Raw genomic sequence first — 20349 nt, forward strand, 5'->3', positions numbered from 1 at the left:
AGTACTTTGAATTGTGTTGTGTAAATGTCATGGTCTTGAGAGTTTCAATGGAAACAAAGTATTTTTCTTTTCTGGAATATACATCATGCTGCATGTGTGTGTTTTCTCAGATTGGATTAGTAATCTAAATAAATTCAAAAAACATTTTGAAACTAGGATTAAAAGTAAAAGTGATTGAATTACCTTCATCTAAGTAGCTGGCTGTTTTTCATTTAATTTTTCTGTCAGGTTTCTGCGCTTGTGAAGATGGCTGTCAGGTCATCTTTAATACATTCATGTACCATACTTTACAGAGAATAAAGTGATACTTTTTTGCTCTACATAACGCCTTATAATAAGGTGTGCCTAATTAAAATTTATGGGTACTTTTTGTCAAAACACTGTGATGAATCAGAATTATATGAAGGTCAACCTCTGACCCTAGAAGTATGATATTTGTGGCTTTGAAAACAAATGAAACCTTTCGATAAATCAGAATAAAAACAGCTCACAAAGTGATATACACCTTGATCTTGACTTCGGTGAGGGACACTGGGAGAAGCTCATGGCAGTGTAGACTTTTGGACCCCATTTTTTGTCCTCATAGGGTGTGCCATCATGTGAGCTCAGCCATACAGTAAATGGTATGTTTTGCATGTGAGTCAGTTGGTTGAAAGTTGATTGGAAAGCTTTTCTGTTCATTGCAGAACTGCTGTCAATTCACAGAGCGGTGTGAAGACTCCAGCTGGTGGCCTTTTCACAGGTCAGTGCAGCCTGAATGACTGAGTAGTAAATCTCTCCCTCCTTTCTCTGTCTGTCTCTGTCTGTCTGTCTGACTCTTTCTTTTTCGATCAGAAGCAGTAATACGTATTCCACTACCCTAATGAAATAATAACGTTTACTTCATTTCATTTCATTTCACTTTGTTTACTATTGTTGTTATTGTTAATGTATATTGTGTTTCTATCTGTTCTGGACGATCTCAGTCAGCAGTTGTGTTCTTTGTAGAGTGAATAAGCTACAATGTTCATGTTGTGGGCTTTTCCTGTACTACTGCACAATTTAGTGGTGATTGACAAAAGAGGAAATCTGTCTTTTATGAGTATGTATCTGAGCAGAAACTGCTGCATGTGTTGGATCTGTACCATTTTACTTATTTATGTATGCTGTGTATATAGCAAATTCCAGTGACCATTCCCCACCACCCCACCCCCCTCCCCCCTTGACAATTCATATTTTACATCATTTGATTTTGTGTTAAAACCATGAGCAAGGTTTTTCCAGCTGTGTGTATGCATCTCAGTGAGTCGGTGTAGGTTGTGTATCATGGAACTGCAGATGCTGGTTCCATAGTTTGTATTTATTTATTTTGTTTTGTTTTATTTGTTTTGTTATCTTTTAGAAGACATACTGTTGCCACTGCCACTTCTCTGGTTCCATGATATATGCTTTGCTTCGTTTTGTATGTTTGTGGGCAAAACCATTACATCTAAGCAATGAATGAGTGTTTTGCAAGCACTGTAAAAAACAATTTAAGAGAGAAAAATGTACCGGTCAGTTGCATAGTCCAAACATGATTTCATTATTATGTATTGGTCAGTTGCATACCACAAACATAATTCTGTTATTCAAATCTAGATGTAATAATTATTGTTCATCAGTTGAAACAGAGTGGATAAATGGAATTCCAAGTGAATATTTCATTTGTAGAAAATGTGACATGAATACTGTTGGTGATTAAAATTCATTGTATCATGGGGTGTCCTAATTTTTCTAATATTTACAAAAGATTGTTAACCAATTGATATTTATATCCAAAGCCTGTATTCTAACTAACTTGTTTTTTGAAAGCAAACAAGTTCTGTTAAGACTTATAGTAAATTCATTCTAACTTGAAATGTGTGTTGTTTTTTAAATTTTTTATTGTTTTTGTGTGTGTTTTTAACTGCCCCATCATCATCACTGTTTCAATGGCATTTCTCCCATGTGCTCATTTCAAGTCCCTGTTAACTGCAACACCAGGGTTTGTCACAGTCCCAGTGTCAGCAGTCCACAGGGAACTGTTGATGTTAGGCTACTTGGAAGCCACACCAGAGACTGCACTGCCACTGAATCATTTAAGTGGTGTTTCATAGTGCCTGTTCTGATTTGATGTATTTTGTACTTAGGACATTACCTACTTATACCCCAGTTGGTGCCAGTAATAGTTTGGTCATTAAGGCAGACTAAGTGAGTATGCCCCTCCCCCCCTCCTGCACCCCTGAGTGGAGACCAGATCCCTTAAACAACAGTACCACATGAATCTGCTGACACCGAAGACCTTGACAAAACTCACCCCAATTCTAACTTTTTGCAGAGGACATTTTCAAGAAGATATCTAAGGGAATTTCAACACTTAATTTACCATAATTGATGCAAATGTAATGGTAAATCTAGTTGTGATTTTGATGTTGTTTTCTTGAATCCTCCAAAGCCCAGCAGATGTGAGAGGTTAATGACAATGGTTTGTATGCAGGAGCTCTGATCCTGCTGGCTTTGCAGGTGTTGGTGCCATACTGTTACTACATCCCCAAGTCAGCACTAGCTGCTGTCATCATCATGGCTGTCATACAGATGGTGGACTACAAGATTCTCCTGGTTCTGTGGCGCACTAACAGTGAGAGTCCACAGTTTTGTTTGGAATATAGATTGTAAAAGTGTTCTAAGAAATACATTGGAAATGGCTTGGTGTAAACATTGCTGGTGTTGTGAGGTGATTAAACATTGCTGGTGTGTGGGGGTGGGGGTATGTACGTGTGTGTTTTGTGTGTTCAGTGCATATGCTCATCCTCAGTGCCCGTAAGGATTCAGTTTTCTTGTGAATCCAGTTTTACTAGTTTGCTTTTAATAGGTATGTTGTTTCAAAACAGTGAGCTTTTAAGTGTGTGTGTGAGTGTATGCGTGTGTGTGTGTGTGTGTGTTGTGTGTGTATGTTTGTGTGTGTGTTGTGTGTGCATGCATGCGTGTGTGTGTGTGTGTGTGTGTGTGCATGTGTGTATGTGTGTTTATGTGTTTGTTATGTGCATGAAGTTTGTTGGAACTGGGTGCAGCAACATCAAAAGTAAAATGTGCACATAACAAATCATTGTGTTGTGATTGAACACCATGCTTTAGCAGGGGAAAAGAAGGAAAGAAATTTGAAGCCTGCGTGTGATGTCTTTTGTCTTTCAGAGTGGGACTTATTTGTCCATGTCATCACCTTCATCTGCTCTCTGACTGTTGGAATAGAGGTCAGTTTGTCAAGTTTTATCTTGTGAATGAAACCAGGAGTGTGCGTTTAACAGTTTAGATGTTTTGCTCATTTTTTTGATAACTTAATTATAATTTGCTCATCTTTCCTTATTTTTGTAACAGTTGGGTTATGTTTTGTTTATCTTTCAAACAGCTGAAATTATATTTGGCTTATCTCTCTCATGGCTGAATTGTGTTTGGCTCACCTGTCTGGTAAAATGCTGGATTATTTGTATCACATCTTTCTAGTTTAAGTTTCATTTTCAAGATGTCAAAGCATGTGGACTAATTCATGCGCTACACCTCATCTGTTGTTGAAGAAAAAAGACAAGATACCTGACTTTTACATAAATCCAATGCACTGATCAGGCCTCGAAACCCGATGCTTATCATTCCAAAGGTTGCATTGTATTTTCATATTTCTAAATATTGAATTAATTTACTTGGCTCACAATTCTTGAGGTAAAAGTGTCCATATCTTTTTGGAAAAAAAAAAATTTAGTTTGAATGTAGTGTTGACTTCAATGAGAGCTGGTTCTGTGTGTGTGTGTGTGTGTGTGTGTGTGTGTGCAGTATGGCATCCTGATCGGTATTGGTATTTGTCTACTGCTGCTCCTCTACCCCATGGCCAGACCAAAGCTCAGGGTATGTGCACAGTATTATTCTCACTCCACCCTAGTCAGTCCTTCATATATACATATATAATTATGTGTAAAAGTTTTACTCTGAATGGTACATATAACCAAACTAGTCTGTCCATGCATTTGATTCACACAGGTCCCAGTTTTGCTTTTAGTGTGGAAAGTAGTTAGAAATAGACTTTTTTTTTTTTTTTTTTTTTTAAAGCTGTAGACTTTGCCCCTTTAAACATCAAAACCAATGCATGTGTTTTTGGTTTGTTTATTTATTTATTTTGTTTGTTATTTCGAACAGCTGATTTAGAAAAAAAGCAGCATTCCCTTTTTTTCAGAGGGTCTCTTTACACCCAGTATTTTCTACTTTGTGCAGTTTAATTGATGACATAATGACTCTTTGTAGTTCTGTCATATTTTAAAGACACTTGTCTTTTATTTGAATTATATCATCTCCTCAAGATCCTTTACTTTTGGATCATTTGTTTTCAACCCATGATAGAAACAACAACATATTTTCAAAGTGAGCCAATAAAAACTGATGAGGGATAGGGAGAATTGTTCACAGTATGTTCAGTATTTTTTTGGATTGATATGGAATCATATAGTGTCTGTGCAAGGTCAGAGTCCAAGTTCTAAGCGCTTTATGAGTCATTTGTGCAACAGGCAGTCAACCTGGGAGGAGCTGACTGAGAGCTGCCTTTTAGCCACTCATCATTCATTTCCCATGTTATTCAGTCAGGCTTTCAGTCACACACACACACACACAACACACACACACACACAAGCATACATGCTCTTTAAAAATTTTAATTTCTGTTGGAATGGATATATTAATTGTTGTATGGCACTCTTTTAAACAGTTGGATACAAAAATCATATGGCTGTTAAAGAAGACAGGAACATGTGTTACGTTGCTGTGTGTGCAGGTGACCAATGAGAAGAATGTGATCGTTATCCAGCCAGACCATGGCTTGTTTTTCCCTGCCATTGAGTACATTGAGAGCAAGGTGCTCAGTTTGGCTCTGGCAGAGGAAAAACCCAAGGCTGTCATCTTGGACATGTTGCACATATCAGGGCTGGATTTCTCAAGTTTGCATGTATGTGTTTGAAAGTCTTTTATTTATTTATCTGAATTTATTTTTCTTTTTTTGGTTATACACAAAGTTTCCGTTGGCCAGTTACAGTTGCCAGAGCTGTAGATATTATAGTTTGATTTGAAACAGTTTTTGAATTGGTGCAAATGTTGTTTTTGTGTACTCCCCTTTCTTTGCTATTATGTTTCGTGTAAGATGGAGGGGAAAATAGTGGGTAGGGGTAAAAGTGGTGCTGAACTGTAAAATGCTCTTTCCTTTGGAAGAGAAGCATGAAATTCACACAGTGAAAAATGAAGGAGAAAAAAAGTTGATGAAGTTGTACAAAGCTACATGCATATATCTACATTTCATTTTTAACCCAATAAAGATAACTGGGAACATGATTCAGTAGGTAGGACAAAAATGGGCATGATTAAATAAGAAAAATTAGAGAAAAGGGGGAAAGGAGACAGTGAAAATGACAGAGGGGTTGCAAACATTACTCATTTTTTTCCGTTTACTGTAATTCTTAAGATAGCTTTTTATGTTTCATTGTCTGCAATTGTTTTTTATTATTTTTTTTTTTTTGATACATTTTTCCTTGTAGCTACTTCTCCAGATAGATTAAAATGAATATCAAGAAAAATCTGATAGACATCTTTGTTTATTTTTGTTCTGACTGCAGAAAAGTGACAGGATGGGATTGGTTGGAATGTAAGGGTGGAGGAATGTAAACCAAATACATTGTTCATGATTTCTTTTTTTGTGTGTGTGTGCCTTGTCCTATTTTTTATTGCTTGTGGTCAAGGCCACTGTGGGGATTAAAATGATGCACTCTGTGCACACAATGGACTCTTTATGCAGGGTGCTAAGGGAGACAAAGCAGTCATTTGTCAGGTTTAGTTCCTTTCCACCACCACCATCCCCCATTTTAATTTATGACGTCATGTGACATGGAAATACAGGGACATGTTTGTGCAGCCAGTGAGGGACAGCATTGTGTCTTTATGATGCAGCTTAGGTCGGCCAACATGGCATTTCTCTAAGTTTTGCACCACATGGATGGAAGGAGGTGGTGGTGGGAGGTATCATCTCAAACCTGGTACGTCATACTTTGGAATAATTTTTCTTGTCAACAGCATTCTTGCGCAGATTTTTTGTAAGTTTTTTCTTCTTCTCTGCTTTATCTCTATTGTCTTCTTTCTGACTTCATTTCCTTATGTCTTCTTCATCTTCTTCTTTATTAGAGGGAATATTATTGTGTAGATAGCCATTTAGCACCTTCCTTTCCCACATCAAGCTGCAGAGACACAGAAAAATGCAAAGCAGAATACTCATGTGTCTGTAAGTAAAGAGCATTCCTTCTGAGATGAGATCTTTATGTTGGTGTGACAGGTTATATTGACTGGTTTTCAAAGGTGCTGTCAGAGTGTCAGTATTGCTGAGAGGGGATGTGTGTGCCGGCTGTTGCAGGGCATAAAGGCCATGGTCACAGAAGGGGACAGCAAAGGAATTCGCTTGGTACTCTGTCAAGTCCGTGTAAGTAAACAATTAAGTTTACAGTGTCTTGTAACAATGTAAGAAGGGGGAGGAAAATAGGAATGATTAAAAAGTAAGGGGGAAAGAAGGGTAAACGTAGGATTGTAGGTCGAGGAAGACGATGCACACACTCACACTCCCTCCTCAAAGAGACGGGTTGATCTAAGAGAGAAAATATGGAGAGCAACATGTTCCAATCTGCATAAGCAGTACCATAAGTTGCCAACATGATGATGTCCAAATCAAAAGATGATACGGCAATGCATCCCAAGAGAAGGAAGGTGGGAAAGAGAAATTATTGGGGGTGGGGGCGTGGGGGTGGGGGTTTTGGGGGAGGAGAGGAACAAGTGAAGGCACAAAGACTGTATTAGCATATGAGCACGTTCACCACGGTGCACTGATAAACTGGTTACCACATCAACACACACAGCCAAGTTCCAACCACTGGACACAGGGACCATGGCATACTCACTGACCGAAGACAGCACAGTCTAGGGAGGGGAATGGAAAGAAAAGCATGGGGTTGGCCTGTTATCAAAATGTAGACCACAGGGTGAAGAATGTGGAGAGCAGGTGAGAAGAAAAGGGTAGGGGAGCAGGCAGAGAGAGGAGGAAGTGGTGAGAGATGGTGGGCGTGCTCAATATAACACCAGTATATTAGTCATCAAAAGAGAGTAATGCTTGGAAACTTCAAACATTGTCATGCACTTAGGTGTTTCTGAGTTGATGAAGGAAGTCAAGTTGTGTGTGTGTTGAGGAGGGGGGGGGGGCATGGGGGTGGGGGCTTGAGAACACATGCTTTAGGTGAAGGTCTGACATGAATACTTATCCAGTTCCAAAACATATATTTTTTGCAGCATGTTACATTGTTTACAATCAACTTCAAATCTAAATCAGCAAGCTGACATTTTAAAAAAAACACCAACAAAACAAACATGAATAAACTGTCCTTGGTTTCCTTTGTCCAGATTCAGTCCTGCCACATCCAGAAGTTTGAGTTGTTTAGTTTCCAGATTTTAGCTGAGTATCAGTGAAACTTTTCCTCTGAACAGTTGATGGCTAAGATGCCTAAGATATCTACTTTAGCTAGAGACATTTGGGTTTAACTTGTAACACCCACACCCACTTCAGGTGATATGGCTGATGGGGATGAAAGTGGGTGGAAGAACCTCTCTGTTTTGACTGTGCTGGCTGTAGTTTGTTCAAAAAGAAATTGATCAAGTCACACAAAAAGCATGTTGCAGAAGATCAATGTGCCATGTAGAGTGTGATCAGTTAAACTTGTAGGACAACTATAGCCATCAGTGATGATCACAACAACAAATCAAACCTGCTGTGTATAAGGGGGAAATAAACACATTTCCTGGCCATTACTGACCATTACTGACATTACAAATGGTTGTGACTCATATTAGTATGTATTAATGATATATGTAGATGTGGGCTCTTTTGATTTGCAGCCTGACATTGCAGAGGAGATAGAAAATGAAAAGATCCCAGATTTGAAGATGTATGCAACAGAAGCAGAGGCCATGGAGGAACTCATCCTTTCAGGTACACTCCTCTGTGTCTGTGTGGTCATTGCTTGAACCTTGCTGGTTTTCTTTGATATACCTTTTATATTGGTTTTTGGAGGCTTTTGTTTGGTTTTGTGTTCTTGTTTCCTATCATTTTCTGCATCTCAGGAAATTTGTTTTTACAAAGATTTTGGAGCAACGAAAAGAGGTGTAATTGATTCTCGCATGAGCGTGCGCATGTGTGTGTGTGTGTGTGTGAGTATGTATGTATGTGTGTGTGTATGCTCATATGCACACATGTATGTGTGTGTGTATGTGTGTGTGTGTGTTTGTGTGTGCTCATGACAGGTTGATGGCCTGTTGGTCTGATCTGAACTATGGCTGCTTAAAATCACCATTTCTTGCTCTTTCATTCTTTCCAGTAAAAGCACATGTAAAAGGTTAATTTCAAGAGATGAAAACGTAAACACCTCTAATTAGTTTAACCCCTTGGCTGTTGCGTCTGTAGTGAAATGAGGTTAGTGTGGCATCACTTTGAAGTGCCAGGATTACAGTTATAGCATAGCTGTTAGTGGTGCAGTTGAATTTCAGTTTTTTACAAAAGTAATGCAATACCAAGATGAAGTCCAGATAAAGATTGGTGACTGAAAACGTGACCTGTTAGCTCTATCATATATCAGAGAGATGACAGCTCATTACTTATCAGCAGCAGTCAAGGGGTTGATGCATTATGTTCTTTGAATGCATGTTTTTTTGTTGTTTTTTTTGTTTTAATGCAGACTTTTGACACATGCCATACTTCTTTGCACTCATACCTTTTCTTTTTAAAATCAAGTTATTTGTGTTTTAGATTTTTTGAATAATTGAATCATTCTTCTTTCTGTTGTCATATATAAACTTCTTTAACTTTCTTTTTTTTTTAAAATGTCACTTCCATTGCTCTAACACCTTTATACCAACCTGAAGCTGGCAGTGAGTGAACTGTGGTTGGTAAGTGGCAGCTAAGTTGTGTAACTACCAGACTGCATGCACACTGCTGCACAGAATCAGCTAGAATGAATGTGATGCATGTCTGAATCTGCAGTTTCCATGTGTATAATTTCCTGCATTTCCTTCATGCCACCTCCATTTCCCATGCAGTTACTTCCATGTCTGTGATAAAAACAGTTCCTGTGTGGTATTGTTACTTCATAAAACAGTTCCAATGTGGTATTGTTATTTCCATATCTGTGATAAAAACAGTCCCTGTGTGATATTGTTACTTCCATGTCTGTGATAACAAAGTTCCCATCTGGTTACTTCCATGTTTGTAATGACAAAGATCCCATGTAGTTACTTCCATGTCAGTGATAAAAACAGTTCCCATGTGGTATTGTTACTTCAATGTCTGTGATAACAAAGTTCCCATCTGGTTACTTCCATGTTTGTAATGACAAAGTTCCCATGTAGTTACCTCCATGTCAGTGATAAAAACAGTTCCCATGTGGTGTTGTTACATCAATGTCTGTGATAACAAAGTTCCCATCTGGTTACTTCCATGTCTGTGATAACCAAGTTGCCATCTGGTTACTTCCATGTCTGTTATAAAAACAGTTCCCATGTGGTATTGTTACTTCCATGTCTGTGATAACCAAGTTCCCATCTGGTTACTTCCATGTCTGTGATAAAAAGAGTTCCCATGTGGTATTGTTACTTTCATGTCTGTGATACAAAGTTCCCATCTGGTTACTTCCATGTCTGTGATAACCAAGTTCCCATCTGGTTACTCCCATGTCTGTGATAAAACAGTTCCCATGTGGTATTGTTACTTCCATATCTGTGATAATAAAGTTCCCATCTGGTTACTTCAATGTTTGTTATAACAAAGTTACCATCAGGTTACTTCCATGTCTGTGATAAAACAGTTCCCATGTGGTATTTTTACTTCCATGTCTGTGATAAAACAGTTCCCATGTGGTATTGTTACTTCCATGTCTGTGATAACAAAGTTCCCATCTGGTTACTTCAGTGTTTGTGATAACAAAGTTCCCATCGGGTCACTTCCATGTTTGTGATAACAAAGTTCTCATCTGGTTACTTCCATGTCTGTGATAACAAAGTTCCCATCTGGTCACTTCCATATCTGTGATAACCAAGTTCCCATCTGGTTACTTCCATGTCTGTTATAACCAAGTTCCCATCTGGTTAATTCCATGTCTGTGATAATAAAGTTCCCATCTGGTTACTTAAATGTCTGTGATAACCAAATTACTTCCATGTCTGTGATAACAAAGTTCCCATCTGGTTACTTAAATGTCTGTGATAACCAAGTTCCCATCTGGTTACTTCCATGTCTGTGATAAAAACAGTTCCCGTGTGGTATAATTATTTCCATGTCTGTGATAACCAAGTTTCCATATGGTTACTTCCATGTCTGTGATAAAAAGAGTTCCCATGTGGTATTGTTACTTTCATGTCTGTGATAACAAAGTTCCCTCCCATTTGGTTACTTCCATGTCTAAGATGAAAAAATGTTCCTGTGTGGTTATTTACATGTCTATGATAAACTCAGTTCCCACATGTTTTTTGTTTTTTTTCCCTTGTACACAAGGTTATATTTAGACATTTCACGACATCAGTGTGATTCAACATTCACATAGCAAAACATTTGGTCCATCAATGATCATTGAAAAAAATCATTAATTTGTTGAGATACAAGGGTTATTTTTCAATATGATAATACTTAGTAATAATAAGATGAAGAACAGTAACAAATAATAAAGAACAAGAAAAAAAGGAAACATTGACAGTGATACCAAATGTCACATTATGGCATGCATTCATGATGACATAGCTTCAAGGAGCACCAGAGGTTTTATAAAGTGTTATTAAAGGATTAATATAATTATGTTATCAATTACATGTGGCAACTTACCTCTTTTATCAAAATTAATGTACAAACATGTCAAATTTTGCAGTATATTCATTTCTGATATTGTTATAAATTCTATCAAACATGCATCATTCATATACTGTATCATGATGACAGTTTTCATTTTACTCAATGTTCTATTACCAACACAGAGTATGGTAGCCTTTTTAAAAAACAAAACAAAATCACAGTAATTCATTTCCATTGTGTGTACATGCTTTTCTAACTTGTATCTATATTTGAGGTCAAGCAGGAATGCTTGCAGAGTTGGTTTTATTTGATTGATTCTACTCCTATGTATAAAAAAATTTGCCCGTAATAACATTAAATCAAAAGTATCATCCATTATATTTTTATCATCAGTTCCAAACAATGCCAATTCAAAATTCAGTGACAGTTGTTCACAGTTTTCACATTTCTCTCTCGATAACTTATTAAAGTCCTGCCAAAAGGTTTGCGAAACTGGACAAAACCATAAATAATGTTGCACTGTGTCTTTTTTCAATATAACATGAATTACATTTGTCATCATCAACTACACCCATGTTTTTTAGGACAATATTTGATACTAAAATTCCATGACATATTCTAAGCTGAAACCATTTCATCTTTATTTCTTTGATTCTGTTTATCTTTTTCAGTGTTTTCTTCCAACCAATCTGAGTACCTAACCTATTTTCCCATTTCACAAAAGCTTTCATATCAACTGAAATTTCGTTTTTCTCCAAGATTATATTGTAATAAATCCGTGTTCCCTTTTTTACCCCACAAATGGTTTCTAATGCCATACTATTTTCATTGTTGTGATGATTCTCTAATACTATATTTCTTTTTCTGGCATATTCTTTGATTGATTGAATGCAACTAAGGTAATTAAGGTGATTCGTTCTTATTCCCCACTTCTTAAAAAAGTCTTCCTGCCTTAAATATTGGCAGTTTTCATCCAGAATATCACGCACAAAAAATGCATTTTTTGCTGTCCAGTTTTTAAAGTGAAAAGGATTGTTGTCGATTCTAAATTTAGCATTGAAAAAGATGGGTTCAGCTAATAACTCTTTGCTGTTATCTAGTTCAGTGTGTGTGTGTGTTGAAATTGTCATAAGCCTTCATAATGTCTTTCCAAAAGTTATTATAATTATCTTTTAAGAACCTCTTCGAGCCATAACAGTTTAACCAAGCTATTTCCGGGAAAGTGGTTTGTAATATTCTTTTCCATTTGAAATTTCCTACATCGAGTTTCCTTTCCCAGGACAGTTTCAGTGCTTGTATAAATGCGTGTATGTTTGGTAATCCAATGTCCCCATTTTCCATACTCTGAACTGAGTGTATTCGTTTTATTTTGTCCGGCTTCTTGTCCCATACAAATTCAAAACACATATTCTGAAGTTTTTTAATTTCACTGTCTGGTGGGTTTGGTAACAACATCCACAGGTACACTAGTTTAGACAGTATGAGGGATTTTAATATCGCTACCCTTCCTAGCGGTGTACACGATCGTTTAGACCAAATCTTGAATAAATTTCTAACTTCCATTAATTTGTCTTCTATGTTAAATTCTGTCAAGTGTGATAGATCATTCATAAACCAAATGCCAAGGATTTTAAACTTCTTAGGATTCCAATTCATACGTTTTTCTGTTAAATACTTTACATTTGAATTCTTATTTCTACCTAACCATACATTAACTGTTTTTTCAATATTTAATTTTAAACCTGAAATTTCTTAGTGTAGTGTGTAGCCATGTACCGAGTGGTTATTCAAGGGTATGGCACAAAAGACATAACTAAATATGATGATTTACTGTACGAAAGGATAGACAAAAATTCCCGTGCACAGGCCAGGAACATATAGAGGCCAGTCACAAATGGGGTTTTCTATTGTTTTATTTACAATAGTTATAAGAGCATAAGAGAGAAGATATAAAAAGAGAAGAAGACTAGAAGAGAAGAACTAAGAGAAGAAGATATAAAAAGAGGAAGACAAAGAAGAGAAGACAACTAGGAGAAGACAGTGCAGCGATACGTAGCGAGATGTTAGCCGTTGTGAGAACACACACGACACACACTCACACTGCCCGCGACGCAGCAAGAGAGAGAGCAGCTGTGGTCAGATGACTGACCAGGTATGAAATGACCACTCATCACTCACTGTGCCAATTTATGCAGGTTAAGCGGACTACAAAGACAGTCACGTGCGCTGCGAACAGATTGACACTAATCTGGCCAAATCTGACAAGAAATGTGTTTCTTACAAGGTGTTCAGTGACAGATTTCTAAATGATTCCTGAACTTACGTCAGATAAGTTGCAAAAGAAAGAGCTCAACACTTACTTTATAATGAGTATAAAATGAAGTGTTGATTATTTAAGATGAATTTATAATCTTAATTTAAGTCACCTGAACAGGGTCAGTTTTAACGAGCTTGTCGCTGAAAATTTCAAACTGCGTTTAATCAGTTTAACGTAGGCAAACATAAATGGAATAGACTTAAAGATGGAATTGCGATGATTCTGCCAGTATATAATACTTGCGGTTTATTGATCTGACAAAAGAGAAATTAATTAGATACGGTAGTGCAGAAACACAGATTCCAGCTCAGCCAATAGCGTACCGCGACGCGACACTGGTTGAGCCGTGAGTAGGTTGTCTGGCGAGGAGGACAAAATGATGTAAGCGGCTTTGCGTTCGAACTGGGAGTGACGTCACACATTCTGTGTGTGGGTTAGTTGGGAAAAACGTCGTCTGATGTAGCTCGTGTGTGAGCAGTTTTGGACCAAGCATAGCGTGCTTGGTCACATCTCCCCCCATCTTTTGAAATCCGTCGTCCGCGATGGTTAATTAAAAGTAACTCTTGTGAGCAGACTTAGCTAAGCATCAAACAAGAATTATTGATCAGGTAAAGGGAGATAATTTAGCTGATAGCATAGTGAAATTTGGAGTGACTGTAACATTCTTAGGAACCATACCCTACTTTTATATTCAAAGTGGCTTTAGCCAGGTTAAGTTATGGACTGAACTTAGTCTAGTGCATCCTAACTTAACATTGAACAGTTTGATATAGAGAAGGGGTCCCAGTTAGGTATACACTATGAAGCTGGAAAGCATTCATTTGCGTGCCTATCAGTCTATATATCATATCACTGTCAGACGCACATGTAGAGTAGCGTACATGTATAACAGCATAGATTATAACATGAATTATGAGAGCAAGTTCATAGACATGCTTTGCATTGCTAAAACCAAGTGACAATCTAGATCACAGGTCAAGCAAGAAGAAAATTAAAAAACCCATAAAACATGAATTTTGCAGAACTAGCTGAAATGAAAACGGAATTACATCATGAACAGGAATAAAAAAACAAAACAAAAACATAATCAGCATTGCTTCAGCTCAGCAAGAATGAAAAACAACATGGGTATAACATCATGACTGTTTTCTTGAAATGTTTCACTGTTCTGGCTGTTAATTTCACTTCACCAGTCTCTTCACATGCTCAATGGAGCCCTGGATGCCAGTCGTGTGGATTGCCTAGGGGTGGGATCTGGTGGTAGTGGAGGCGGCTCTGGTGCAGCTTGCAGAGTTGATGTCCTGGGTCTAGGTCTGACGCTTTACTGTTCTTGTGGTGCAGTGGGACCGGGTCTGTAGGTGTGACAGAGGGTGGTTGTTGGCTGGACCTCTGTGGTGTGGGGCTGAGAACAGGTGGGGACAAGTGTGGGACAACAGCAGCATGTGTGGTGCTGTGGTGCCTCTGTCGTTGTCTGCGTCTCTGGTTTGGAGCTGGAGTAGCTGGCATCAGTCCAAGTCAAGTCAAGTCAAGATTTTATTTCATGATGGTAAATTGAATAAGCAACAATTGCTTTTTTTTACATCAAGCCATCAATGAAAATAATAATAATTAAAGAGAAGGGGGAAAAAATGAAAAAAATGAAGAAAAAAAAAAATTGAAGAAAAAATTTAGGGGAGAGAGAGAGAGAGAGAGAGAGAGAGAGAGAAACAAGCAGAAGAAGAGCAACAACAACAACAAAATGCATATATATATATATACAAGAATACTGTGATAAAGAAATACAAAATTGCATTTCCATTTCACACACACGCACGCACGCACACACACACACACACACACACACACACACACACACACACACACACACCACTGAATACAAATTCTCGGACACAATTACACCATGCCCATCCCACCCACATGCACATGTTCCCCCAATTAGTGCAAAATCCTTGCCAACACAAGCATATACAAAACATTTCACAATTAATAGGAATATTAGACTAACAGGTCAAAATTTGTATTATTGTTAATTATTTTCAATGAGGTGATTCTTCAGATTTTTCTTAAACACGTTTTTATTTACGATACTTTTCAGAGTGAGTGGGAGATTATTCCATAATTTTCCACCAGAATACAGAAAGCTGGATTTGTAAAGGTTGTTTCTTGGTCTGGGTATGCAGAGCATGTGGTTGTGTCTGTGTTCATTAGTTTTAAATGTGTCTGCAATCTTTTTTGGAGCATTTCCATACATAACATTATGCATGCAAACAGCTTTGTTGAAGTACAGCCTGTTGTGAAAGGATAATATATTAAGTTGTTTATAGTCCATTGGGGTCAGAGAGTTCGGTTTCAACAATACTATTTTCAGTGCTCTTTTATACATACGGTGAATAAACTTCAAGTTTGTGAGGCTACAGCTGTCCCATAAAGTTGATGCATAATCGATTACTGGCAGAATATGTGCACAGAAAAAGAGCTTTCGTGAATGAACATTAAGGATCTTTTTTATTTTTGTTAGTTGAAGTATTCTATTTGAGAGACGTTTACTTAAGCACTTCGTATGATCAGTCCAAGATAGATCTTTATCAATAATGACACCCAGAATTTTATGTGAATCTACCTCTTCAATTTTATTGACGCCTAGGAATAGTGGTTTGAAGTTATGTTTCATTTTTTGTCTTTTTTGTCGTGCACATACATACATGCACTTCGTTTTCTGAGCATTCAAGGACATGTGATTCAAGTGTGTCCAGTCATTAAGTTTCTGAATATCATCTTGGAGTTCATTAGTTAGTTTACTGGCGTCTGAATTGCTTGAATGTAAGGATGTGTCATCTGCAAACATTTCACATTTAGATTTCATATAACAAGGCAAGTCATTAACATAAGTGGAGAATAAAATTGGTCCTAAGATGGATCCCTGTGGTACTCCATGATTAATAGATGTAAAATTTGAGGTTTGATTATTTATTGCTATTAACTGCTTCCTATCAGAAAGAAAAGATTGTATAAGGTGAATATACTCTGGTGGTAATTTATAAGCTTCTAATTTACGTAGTAACAAGGAGTGATTGATTACATCAAAAGCTTTTTCAAAATCTATGAAAAGGAGACCTGTGAATTTATTTTCATTTATGTTATGTAGAAGACTGTCAGTGAGTTGTATGAGGGCTGTATGACAAGAATGATTTTTACGGAAACCAGACTGGTCTTCATGGATTAAGTTGTTGTCAAAGAGATAAGAATATAAACATTTTTGCAAATGTTTTTCAGTGGGTTTAGACAGAGCAGACAAGACAGAAATTGGCCTATAGTTAGATGGATCAGAAGAATCACCTGATTTGTACAGTGGAATGACTCTAGCCTGCTTGAATTTAGAAGGAAAACATTTCTTATCGATACACAAATTATAAAGATATGTCAGAGTATCTACAATAACAGGGGAAGAAAGCTTTAATATCTGTCCATCTAAACCGTCCAAATCTCGTGTGCCAGATTGTTTTAGTTGTGATAGGCTTTGACATACATCAAAAACAGTCATTGGTTGAAGACTAAATGGAACATGAATTTTCTTTGAGTCAATATACTGTTTTAGAATACAGAGGTCATTTTCACTGGTCCTGTCGCTTTGTATAATTTTTTCAGCAATGGTTGCAAAATGATTATTTAACTGATCTGCTGTTACATCAGTGATGTTTTGTTGTCTTTTCCCCACATGTTTATTATTCAACTTGTTGATGTCTTTCCAAATTAGACGAGAATCTTTTGTATTTACTAACATTTTCTGAAAATAATTATATTTCGATTTACGTTTCATGGCGTTTACTTTATTTCTTTGTTTCTTATATTGTTCATTTGATCCATACATCTTCAAATAATCTCTAGAATGAATTTCAAAGTCAATTTCTTTTGTTATCCATGGTGGTTTTGTTTCTTGTCTAACTCTTTTCCTAATAAATGGTCCATGTTTGTTATATACAGAAGAGAATGTATTTATCCAAAATTCGACAGCTTCATCAGGATTTCTTAACTGATATACATAATCTAAAGATGAGTTTGCTAAATCCGAGAGAAAATCATCATTTTTAAAGTTCTTAAAACTCCTATAAAATATAGTTTTATGTCCTACCTTTGGAAATTTAACACGATTCTTAAACCAGGTGAGACAGACTGGGAAATGATCACTACTACCACAAGGTGGAACACATACCTCTACAATGTGTTGTTTTGTGGTTGTGTAAATGTGATCTATTAACGTATTTGTGTTTTCAGTAATGCGTGTTGGTCTGTCAATTAATTGTTCTAAACCATGCATAGAGTAATTGTGGTGCCACTTTGGTTTTGGTTTAAGCAAATCTATATTGAAATCACCTAGAATAATAGTTTCATAATTTAACATTATCACCTCATCCATTACAGAGCTAAATCTATCCTCCCATTCTACATTTTCTGATGGATTTCTGTATACAAACCCCACTATAAGAGTATTATTACCATTAATCTTAATATCTACCCAAACTGATTCTACATCATAAACCTCAAGACTGTTTAATCTCTTACATCTTAATGTGGAAGCAAAATACAAAAGTAAACCAGTAGTTTTAGGCTTAGTTGGATCTGAGCGGATAATTTGGTACCCTGGCATGTGCATATCAGCATCTGTTACGTTAGAAGAGAGTCGGGATTCAGCAAAACAGAATATATGAAATGGATTTCCAGTGTTATGAAGAATGGTTGCTATATCGTCCTTCTTGTTTGTTGCATTGTTTATGTTTAAATAACCTATGCGGAGTCCTTGCTTGGTTGGCCACAAGTCAGAAGTAAATGACATGGTTTAATTATTTGGGAATATAAGGATAATAGAGCAGTTTTAACTCAGTTTAAAATAACAGACCTCCGAGGAAAAAACAACAACAAATAAACAACAATATTATCCTAGCTGACCGAGTTGACAGATTATATAAATACAAACTGACAATGTATTAGCAAACAATGTCAAGCAATTTTTTGCAGATAATTAATTTGCACGCAAACAACATAAACCTCACGGCCCAGCAACAAGCCACCTCAGATTGCGGTACCCGATGAAGTATAACTCAAACACAAGCACAACCACACACATGCACAAAATGTGAATCCAAATTTACAATGAAGCAATGCGGACCTGGGGAAAAAAGTCCAAAATCAAAAGGAGAATCGACAATTCAAAGCACGGAAACCATATCAAACAAAACACCGCCTCCAACAATCTCAAAACCACAGACAAAACCTATATCATCAATAACACAAGATACACACACATATATATATATATACACACACACATATATATGTGTGTGTGTGTATGTGCGCGCGCGCGCGAATACAGAAGGGCAAGTTGGATGGGACGAGGACTGGACTATGCCCGATATGGAATCCAGGTCTGCAGGAACAACAAACTGTAGCACCACTACTATGCAGAGAGAAGAGGAGTAAGAAGAAGAGGAAGAAGAAAGAAAGCAAGAAAAGAAAGATTACAACAGTTATGTGGAACGGTGTGATATTTCGTGGTATGAATCATACAATTGTTTGTTGCTGTGTTAGGAACTGAGAGGCCATCATATTTATTAAGTGCACAGCAAATGGATGTAACTGGTCAGTTATGATGCCAGCTTGTCTGGAGGCATGGTTGTGTGTTTGGTGTTGGTGTTCACTGGGGACATTTGTGGGATAATTCGTTTGTGTGTTAGGCGAAGAATGAATGAAGTTAGGTTCTTGGTTATCTGTATTAAATGTGGAGGTTAGCTGAGTGTGGGGACGAGACACTGGCCTCGCATGTGTGTTTTCAGAATATGGTGTTTGAAAGGGAGGGATGTACTGACGGGACATAGACCTCTGGTAAACATTTTCTGAGCTCGTGAATGGGTTGGGAGGGGCCTCTTGGTGGGAGGAGGGAGGTGCTTGTTGAAAACGATGTCTGGGAAGGGAAGGGAAGTGAAAGGAGGAGGTAGGAGGTGGGCATGTGTCCTGACCAATAGGCTGTTGGTAAAACTGAGTGAAGCCAGCTCTGTTCTGTGTCACATGACTACTATCACCGGTGTGGTGATAGTTCACTTCATTGTGAGCATTTGGTTCCTGATTCTGATTGTGGTGGTCTGGGTAAAAGTACTTGGGTCGTCCACGAGTTTCATAAGGTCTGTGACCATGGTATATTTCTGTACTTTGTCAAAAAACCTGCTTTAAATTCATTGCTAATTTTATTGTGCCTTTTTCACTCGGATGCGTCAGGTTTTGGTACAGGGCGAGTCGGGGGGCTCCTGATGATGCTGTGAAAGTTTCATGGTTGTCAATAAAGGTGACATCCATGTCTTTGCTCACTGAATGGAGATTTCGATTTGAGGGGATGATGGCGTTATGCAAGTTATGACGCCCTCTAGCAGGAATAATAGAACTGAGCACAACAGAAGAAGCGGGGAAGGCATTTTGGCAGGCAGTGATCAGTTCTGCCCAAGATTGTTTCGACACAGGGCCAGCGGGGCAGCTGTTTACACCGACATGTATCAGAACAGTATGTACAGAATGCGATACCCTCATTGTGTACAGGGAGTTTGCCAACTGGCTAACCGTTAAGCCAGGAATACAGACTTTGTAAATAAATTCCCCTCGTGGAGCCAGTTTCCTAGCATTTATATACTTCAGTATAGAATCCCCAAGGAGTAGAACAGAAGTTTTCACAGGGAAGTTAATGGCAGAAGTATTGTTTTCCGATGCAGGTAAAAATGAAGGAGGTACATTTTTGTTCCCGTCATTTTTGGAGTCTTTATTTGGTGTTGTAATCATTTGTGGTTTTTCTTGCATTTTTATATCATCTTTCTCATTTACTTCACTATTCACTAGAGTTTGAAAAGAGTTGTATGTTGGAACATCATGTGATAAATTCTGTGCATTACATTTTGGTGATGTATGTAAATGCAGATCGGGAAGATCTTTGTTACTATCTTTTTGGGTAGAGAGGGGGTCAGCTGATGTCTGTTTTTCTTTTACCTGTTCATCACTAGGGTCGGTGGATTTCTCACAAGATGGTGATGTGTCAGTCAAAACAACAGAACATTTTTTGGTTGGTGTTTCCTCTTTTGATAAATGGAAAACATTATCGTCC

General features: G+C 37.5%; 1 protein-coding gene across 4 annotated transcripts in view; it reads left to right on the forward strand.

Annotated features, from left to right (window-relative positions):
* LOC143282666 (sodium-independent sulfate anion transporter-like) overlaps positions 1-20349 on the forward strand; it is a 205400-nt gene that overhangs the window by 162072 nt on the left and 22979 nt on the right. For all 4 annotated transcript variants that reach the window (XM_076588336.1, XM_076588360.1, XM_076588344.1 and 1 more), the window contains 7 exons: positions 687-742; positions 2495-2635; positions 3190-3248; positions 3823-3894; positions 4811-4981; positions 6431-6496; positions 7957-8050. In XM_076588336.1, coding sequence (XP_076444451.1) covers positions 687-742; positions 2495-2635; positions 3190-3248; positions 3823-3894; positions 4811-4981; positions 6431-6496; positions 7957-8050 — 659 coding nt within the window. The remainder of the gene's footprint in view (positions 1-686; positions 743-2494; positions 2636-3189; positions 3249-3822; positions 3895-4810; positions 4982-6430; positions 6497-7956; positions 8051-20349) is intronic.

Source organism: Babylonia areolata, chromosome 1 (assembly GCF_041734735.1).
Source record: "Babylonia areolata isolate BAREFJ2019XMU chromosome 1, ASM4173473v1, whole genome shotgun sequence".
Lineage (NCBI taxonomy): Eukaryota > Metazoa > Mollusca > Gastropoda > Neogastropoda > Buccinidae > Babylonia > Babylonia areolata.